This window comes from Limulus polyphemus, unplaced genomic scaffold, assembly GCF_000517525.1.
Source record: "Limulus polyphemus unplaced genomic scaffold, Limulus_polyphemus-2.1.2 Scaffold2375, whole genome shotgun sequence".
Classification (NCBI taxonomy): domain Eukaryota; kingdom Metazoa; phylum Arthropoda; class Merostomata; order Xiphosura; family Limulidae; genus Limulus; species Limulus polyphemus.
The window spans coordinates 170,100-179,190 of record NW_013667985.1 but is presented as its reverse complement, the minus strand read 5'-3'; the positions used below and the strand labels follow the sequence as shown (position 1 = coordinate 179,190).

General features: G+C 33.9%; 1 protein-coding gene across 1 annotated transcript in view; it reads right to left on the bottom strand.

Moving 5' to 3' along the window:
• Positions 1-5,463: 5,463 nt before the first annotated feature.
• Positions 5,464-9,091, bottom strand: part of LOC106466761 (frequenin-1-like) — a 67,370-nt gene continuing 63,742 nt past the window's right edge. Inside the window, exons 7-8 of the mRNA XM_022394846.1 lie at positions 8,554-8,628; positions 5,464-6,331 (exon numbers count right to left, since the gene is read on the bottom strand). Of these exons, the coding sequence (XP_022250554.1) occupies positions 6,239-6,331; positions 8,554-8,628 (168 nt within the window). The 3' untranslated portion in view covers positions 5,464-6,238. The remainder of the gene's footprint in view (positions 6,332-8,553; positions 8,629-9,091) is intronic.

Sequence of the window (9,091 nt, the reverse complement as noted above, 5' to 3'; positions counted from 1 at the left end):
ACTTTTCAAAGAAATGCCCAAATAAATAATCATGATTAACGATTTACTTTCGATATATACCTGTATATGTACTTAAAATAACTAATTTAAAGTTTTATGAATATAAGTTTTTGAATGGATTCAAATTACAAAGATGTCTTATTAGCTACTTTTCAAAGAAATGCCCAAATAAATAATCATGATTAACGATTTACTTTCGATATATACCTGTATATATACTTAAAATAACTAATTTAAAGTTTTATGAATATAAGTTTTTTGAATGGATTCAAATTATTTACTGACATTTAATAGTAAATCAATAAAATAATTGAACGTTTTTAGATATTCTCTGTGTGTTGCCCTATTTTTGAAGAGTGACGTTCAAGGACGAAAACGGTTAAAATAAAATAATTAGCACATAGTCGAAATATTTTTTTTTAGTTTTCTTACATACACACACATATATATATAGACACACACGTGTATGCGTGCGATATTTCATTATTGCAATGAAATATTTTGGTTGGTTACAACTTTTAAAAATTATTTTGAAATTTCTCCATGCTCTTATTTTTTTTTATTCTACACATTATCCAGTTAAGCCTTATTCATTTCGTTAGTTTTAAAAAGTAATGTCAATATATATATATATAAATCTAGTTGGATTAGTGAATCCAATGCATCAATCACTTACACTTTTCACTAACACACACACGATTTCATTACCATCTAGAGATTTACAAAGCAATAGTTAGTGTAAAGAAAGTCTACGACCAGACGCAAATGTAGGTTTTAAAATAGTTTTCTAAGCTGTTAACTGCTCTCGAGAAAAATGCTTAGGAAGTCACATTAAATATAGTTCTCTGGAACTCAAGCATACGCAACGCTGTAAGACGTAACTTTACTAGAGATAGCACTATTTAATTACGTTTATTTGTTTCGCCAAACCTACACAAGGACTACCTGCGCTGACCGTCGCTCATTTTGAGCTGATAGACTAGAGGGAAGATAGTTTGTCAACACCACTCATCGCCAACTCTTGTCAGGTTCGAATCGTGGGATTTGACCGTCACTCTTATAACGCACCAAGGCCCCAAAATGCTGAGCGTGATTTTCTTTCTGGCGGAAACGGGACGCAAACTACGGAACTTCAGCTCCACAGTTCGGCACGCTAACCAATGAGCCGTACTCGGCGTCCCTCTAAAATAGTACGACTCCAAGAAACAGGTTCTTACACTGTTTACTTGTTCAGACAAGCAAAAAAGAAGAAGGAAGATTATATTTGTTTAAGCTTGTTAAGCCTATTTTTGCATTACTTAAATACATATGTGATTGAATGTTCTTTGGCACACAATGTTGGAATGATTAAGTATTTATCGAAATAGTATTTATTCAAATCTAATGAGTTGAAGCATCTTAACAGTATCTTGGAAGTCCTGTTAATATACATATTGTATTTGAATAGTTTTAAAGGTGATTTTCTTAATATATATTTAGCCTAGTACACTAAACTGAATCATACATCTTATTGCTTAATGAATTGCAGCTACATGTTTCTTTCATCAAATCACAAGAAGAAAGCTAAGGATTGGCAAACAACTAAGAGTTGCATAATCTACAATACAATGATATCCTGGGGCAAGTATTTTCTACTACTCTCACTTTACTTAAGTTCAAGTAGCTTTCAATTACAACAATTATCAATGTTAATTTTAAAATACATATATAACTATATGATACCAGGGACACCTGTGGACCTCTAAAGGTACTGCATGAAAAAATAACAAAACATGTAAATTGAATTCTGTGTAATTTTTTTGCAAAAATCAAACAAGTGAAAACCAAATGAACTTATGAAAATATACATAAAACATGCAAGGAAAGCTAATAGCAAGTAAAAGTAAACAGAAAGAAATAACAGTAAGATGGCGCGGATTGCAAAGAATTTGTACTGTGCATGTTATTAGGACCCTAATTAAATTAACTGTAAGTATAGAGTAGACACGCTCATCATTTATCAACAATTATTTGTTTCTTTGGTGTCTGTTACTGCAATAACTCTCCATAAATGCTGCTGAAGGGGTCGAGGAAACTACAGCAACACCTCACTATAATCTTATGTAATTGATCAACAGAAAATGTTTAACTGTATGTTACTGTCGATGTGACAATAAAACGTGTATGTGAGAGAAAAAGACAGAGTAAGAGAGGCGGACTTTTTTTCTTGTAAGCTAAAAAACAAACAAACGATTATATGGACAACCTATCAAGGAATCAAAATTAACCTGTTGTGATATTGAAACTTATATGAGTAGTTACGGAGGCGCTTCAGCATCCAAAGGATGCCACCACAGCCAGAGGAAGGAGGATAGGGGTGATTTCATCAAAGATGATGAGGTCATAGTACCACGTTTTATCACTAGAGAGCGTGTCGTGAGGGGCTAGGTCGCCATGTTGTCATAGATTGTCGACAGAGGGCGTTACATGTATATCGTAACCGAAGATGACGAGGTCACACTTCCAAATTTTGCTACCAGGAGGCGTGTTGCTCGGTCGACATTTTGAATGATTACATAATAGTACCACAAAGTAGAGTTCAAACGTATCTCAACACAATTATAATTAATTAATTCGTCCATTGTATGAGTCATGGCTGCCTAGAAACACATTCTCTACTTTGTGGTACTATTACGTAATCATCCATCATGGCCGCCTGTCATGGCGGCGTAGCAACGTATCCCTAACGATTCGCCCTCTTGTGGCAACGTTTGGAACTATGACTTCATCATCTTTGATGATATCACTCACTCTCCACCTCCCCGTTGCTGTGGTGGCATCCTTTGGATGCTGAAGTGCTACCCTAACTACTTATATGCTATAATGTCATAAATGTTAGCAAATGTGTAAAATAAAATATTTTATTGATTCAGTCCACGAGTTAAGTTATTTGTATTAAACTTGCCATATCATTTACATACTTTAGTCTATCAACTGAATGATGAATTTTATGTTTTAAGTCTTCTTCTTAGTAAACAATTTTTGGTTTTGCCTTTTCTTTTAATATTCTTTTTTATAAGCTGTAAAACTGTTTTCACTTGTAGTACCATCTTGGGGTGGAGATGGCTGAATGTGTATACAATTTTTAATAATGTGTCATCAAAGCAAGCTACCTGCTAAACAATTAGCTTAGTAAATAATATAGCAAATATAATTTACTGGTCTAACTAGGAGCTTGCGCTGAGCCATAAACAAAAAAAAAAACCCTCATAATGATTAAAATGCATTAACTTATCAGTTGTGTAACCTAGCTGTTATTGGTATTTTCTGCCATAATTCCAACATCTGACAAGATTGATTCGGCTTACAATATTTAGGTTAATCTTTAATCCATATACTAATATATATATAATAACCAATACTCTTGTTTTATGTGGGCTCCTGTGATGCATTTGGTGAATCATTCAGTGCTGTAAATAATCAAGACAAGAGGAACTTGATAGTTCCCTTGACCGAAATTCTATTAAGAATAAAACCTGAAATACACTAAAATTAGAAAACTTACCTAGTACCTAAGAAGGTAGATAACGTATGATAGATATTGGGGATTGCTGTAGAATGAAAAGTGCTACAGGGAAAGACAGTGATCTGCTCTAAGCAAGCCATGTGATAGCCCAAAAGTGTGACATCCCTTGTTAACATTAGATTGGCCTCCAGTCACGTGGATGATGCTGCGCCTAGAGAGAGACAAATTTGTACATACTATTATGTTTTCATTATTTAAGATAAATTCATCAGATTTTTCCAGGTTGCATTTTGAAAAATAGACTCCTTGTAGATTTCAGATTTTTTTTAGAAATTTTACTGGATTTAATTTTGATAAAGACGTTTTTGTCACAGCTTGTAGCTAAACTTCATCTTTATCATTATCTTCAACTTTATCATCTATGAGCTAAAACGTACACTGGTAATTCAGTAGCGAGAGAGAACAAAGCTGAGTACACAAGCACTTATCTAAGTATTGATGTAAACTTGATTTTGCTTAAATAAAGATTGTGATATTTTTGCAAACTTGTATTGAGTCTTTTTTTCTTTTGTGTAAAAAGAAAATACAGGCATTGCTTTGTGATACAGCACCTGTCGAATCCTCCTGTTATTTTGCGGTTCCTATAGGCTACTTTGAGAGAAATTTGAGAATACCACGCAATTAATGAAACCAACTTCAGAGATAGATTGGAATATAGCTTTACTTACAAGACACATAAAACTACTGGCGGACTTTGACTTTAGTGAGCAAATTAATCAAGTTAGTTTTGTACAGTTAAATACTAACACTATATAATTTACTTTGAATACTAGCTTCATATATATTTAACACACCTATATAAAACATTAAATTCTTATGCTAATGCATGATAACAAATAATTCGCGTTCTGTACGTTTATGCAATTTCTCTTAGTTTCCACCATACTATATAATTCAAAATGTTCGAAGGTATTGAACTAAAAATGTATTTTAAACTTCTTCCTCTTTAATCCATTAGTATTAATAGCACTTGGTTTGTAATTTGGTTAGGGATGTAATTTAAATGGCAAAACTACATATATTGCTATAACATTATAAAAAAAAAACAACAACGAAGGGTAAAGTTTTAGATTATGAAGGATTTATGAAATAATTTGCTCTTCTTATATTATATAAACTCCCTTTTGTTCAGGTTAAAACAAACCTCCTATGTACGTAGTTTTCAAAAATCTCACAATATAGCAGGCCACATTTTAATAAGTGGAAGGAGAGCAAATCTTGAACTTCCATAAACGGTTAACATTTAGAAAGTAATAAAGATATGAGGATTAAAGATTAGACACTGATGATTTCTGTCAAGATACATATTAGTATTATACCCTTCTATCCATATAAAATATTAGTGGTAATATCTCGGCCCTAAGGTGCCAAAGCTGACCCGATATCCGTGATATGTTAACTTCATCAACAAGAGACTATACAAAAGCTTACAACTGTTTGCAAGTTTAAACAAACATTTCTGAAGCTTATTGTCTTTATGGTATCTATGAGCGAAAGCTAAATATTATCTCTAGGGTGTTGTAACTGAATATTACATATTTAGCCTCCAGTGTATCAGCGACAAGTTTACGGAATTGCAACACTAAAATCCGAGGTTCGATTCCCTGTGGTGGATAAAGTTTAAAGAAGTCAGTTGTGTAGCTTTGCGCTAAAAGAAAACAAGTAATAAATATTAGCAGATTTGTGAGCAGTGCCACCTATTCAGATCTATAAAATTGATTAAAGCAAGCAACCATACAACTTCAGGTAATTTTCAAATATTTCTACTGAAGTAGATAAGGTCATAGATAAAGATTTAATGTTGGTGAGAAAAATATTCATTGAATAAAATACAATGAAGATGCGTCAGTTTTATGGCTTATTTTAAGAATTTACAATGCTCGCTACAAGGTAATTAATAATTGCCATAACTTTCGCTTTTAATTATCTTAAAAAGCACTACAACATAGAAATATAAGGCTTACAATTAGCTTTTATTAAAAGTGTCTACCTAGTAATGGTAAAAAGAAGGATTAACAAATAGAATTGGTTTAGCTACGGCGTTGCTACAAACTTTAAATAATTCATAGCTTCATTATATGATCAAATGTCATTAAATTCAAGAGCAAATGTAAAACCAAATCGATATGTAATTAAACGTCTTAAAAATATATATAAGAAAGAGAGAGAGGGACAGAACTTTTACTATAAATACACATAAATGAGTGAGTCCTCCTGTCCCATTTTGTGTAAATGGAGTCGCTCATTGAGCACTTGCACCTTACGATTGAAAGCTGTGTCTCGTTTCATATAAATTATAGAGCTATAGCTCAAAACAACACTCCCTTTATAAATATAAGCAATACACAACTTCGTATTAGACTCAGTAAAATATGTTTAACTATCAAATACAAATCATCATCATACAGTCGACATAAAATTACCTACAGGTGCCGCACACAGCGGTACGAAATATTTCAAGTATATTAATATATTTAAGACGTAAATTAAATTATAAAACGTTTGTTACACGTATGCAAATTATTACATAAAATAATAGAACAAATACAGCAATACTAATGAGGAAAACAGAAAAACTCCCATTATCTCTTCCTCTTCTTTACGGAAGTCCGAAGATATGTTAAGCACTTCAACATAATCCATTATCTTGGTATATAAATGAAGAACGCCTCCTCACGGTGTATAGAGAGATAACGCTTGGACAATCTTGGGATCGTGTCGTGAACCTTCTTTGAACTCGTCAATAGTTAGCTTATTGTCGTGATTCTGTAATGAAAAATACAATGCCCACATTCGTTAAATTAGAAATATAATAGAACATTTAAATTCTTTTTTCATACTATGATTTTTGCCAAAACAAAGGTGGATAAAAGTTTGTTTCCATGACATTTTGTTAAAATAAGTTATAATGCATTTTCAAGTATAAATCATCAATAAGTTAATGAAAGACTATATTTCAGCAAAAATAAAGATTACAGAAAGGACTCTAAAATTCTGAATTTAAGTAAAAAAGCAAGAATTTGGTTCACGTTTGCTAAATGAAACAGTTAAGATAATAACTTAGTAATCTAATTCAGAATTATCCACCTTTTCGATACCAGAAACCGGGTTCGCTGACTTCCTAAACTGTCCTGGATTACTAAAATGTAAGAAGATCGAAAAAACCATTACGATTTACATATTAATATTCTGTCAGTTTTTGTTTCTTTCTTGTTTGTTGTGAAATCCCATGAACCAGCAAGATGGTTGAGACACACGTGAAATCCCATGGACCAGCAAGATGTTGAGACACACGTGAAATCCCATGGACCAGCAAGGTGGTTGAGGCACACGTGAAATCCCATGGACCATCAAGGTGGTTGAGACACACGTGAAATCCCATGGACCAGCAAGGTGGTTGAGACACACGTGAAATCCCATGGACCAGCAAGGTGTTGAGACACACGTGAAATCCCATGGACCATCAAGGTGGTTGAGACACACGTGAAATCCCATGGACCAGCAAGGTGGTTGAGACACACGTGAAATCCCATGGACCAGCAAGATGTTGAGACACACGTGAAATCCCATGGACCATCAAGATGGTTAAGACACACGTGAAATCCCATGGACCATCAAGATGGTTGAGACACACGTGAAATCCCATGGACCATCAAGGTGGTTGAGACACACGTGAAATCCCGATGGAACAGCAAGATGTTGAGACACACGTGAAATGCCATGGACCAGCAAGGTGGTTGAGACACACGTGAAATCCCATGGACCATCAAGGTGGTTGAGGCACACGTGAAATCCCATGTACCAGCAAGGTGGTTGAGACACACTCATCTACCTCATAGTAACTTACTAAATTTGATTAACTGATGCATTTGTTGTTATTTTTATTTGGCATTTACCCCCTTGGACTAATTCTGTTGGATCAGAGACCCCTAAGATTTAAACGTAGTCATCCCTAATTAATAACAACTGACCAGACAGACAACACATAGCCATCAGTCAGTACCCGTCGCTTATACTGCTACTCTTGACCGAATAACGGTATTAAACGTCACAATGCAGAGTGTTCTGCGGCATATTGCGACTCGAACCTTGGACCTCTCGACACGCAGACCATTTAGCCACGCACAGCTCGTAACTTTCTTCGTAATTGACAAAAAAAAATTGAGACTAAGACGATTGATACATTTATAACTTGCTAGATTTTAACGCAAAGCTGCATAATGATCTATGTGCGCTATTTCTACCAGGAGGAATGAGCCCAGAATTCTAGCGTTGTAAATTCCTAAATTTGCTGCTGAGCCACCCGAGGACACCCACATTTAATATTTTACGAGTATAATTATGTATGATATGATATATTTTCTTGTTATTTTAAATAAAATCTTTATACGAAAAATAAAAAAGGTAAACGTTATAAACATTTCACCAGCCAACAGTTTAAACAACTTCCATCAAAGTTACAGAAATATCTAAGTTAGCGTTATCAATTGACAGCTGTGTCACTAGATATGCTTTGGGATGTTTGGATTTAGCACCTCAGACTATCTAGGTTTCACATTCTCACCAACCTAGGTCGAAAACACAAACATTGGCCACTTAAACGAGCTTAAAAAACGTACTTGATGGACTTGATATATAAGCTCAAAAGCCACAAGCATTTACAGGCCACTTTGAAAACTGCTTCGTTTCATACACGAAAGAAGCGCATACTTTTGAATACAGCAATGATATCGCAACTAATGTACCAGAAAAGGTTTTTAAATTTTAACATCTGACAGTTTGCTCTAGAGATAAAAAAACAATAAAAAAATGGAAGTTTTGTGGGTGAAGAAATTGCAATCGACAGAACTTAGAAATACGCATGTATTGCATACGTTTTCAATCTCAAGACTCAAAACCTGGCATATTTTTCTCTTATCTCTCTACATTCTTCAAACACCATGAAGTTACCATGGTGACAGCAAGTTACCATGGTGACAGCTACCTACCTTATCGAGCTGTTCAAAGATTCGATCCACACGATGTCTGGGTGATTCTTCCACTTCGTCCTTTCCTTGGTTTCCCTGCAAATAAAAATATGATTTGTTTGAACTACATTCTTTTAATACCTTTATAAACTTGAATCTTCTCGACAGTCACTCACTACAATGTAAAATAGACAAGAATATGTTTAAAAACGTAAAAAAAAGAATAATGAAGCTTTATCAAAAACCGTGCACGGCCGGTTTTTATTCTCAAACGACGTTTATTCCTTAGAATGTTCAGAGGATTATAGCTCTAAAATTCTGAGTTCGATCCCGCTGCGGACACGACGCAAGTAGCTCACGGTGTAGCCATGCGCTAAAACAAATACACTACGCATCTAAAACATTCTTATCAGTATGTTTCTAACAAAGTAAGTTGTTTAGAAAATTTAATCATTACATAAATGAAAAAATTTAATCATTACATAAATGAAAAAATTTAATCATTACATAAATGAAAAAATTTAATCATTACATAAATGAAATTATACTTAAGAAAACT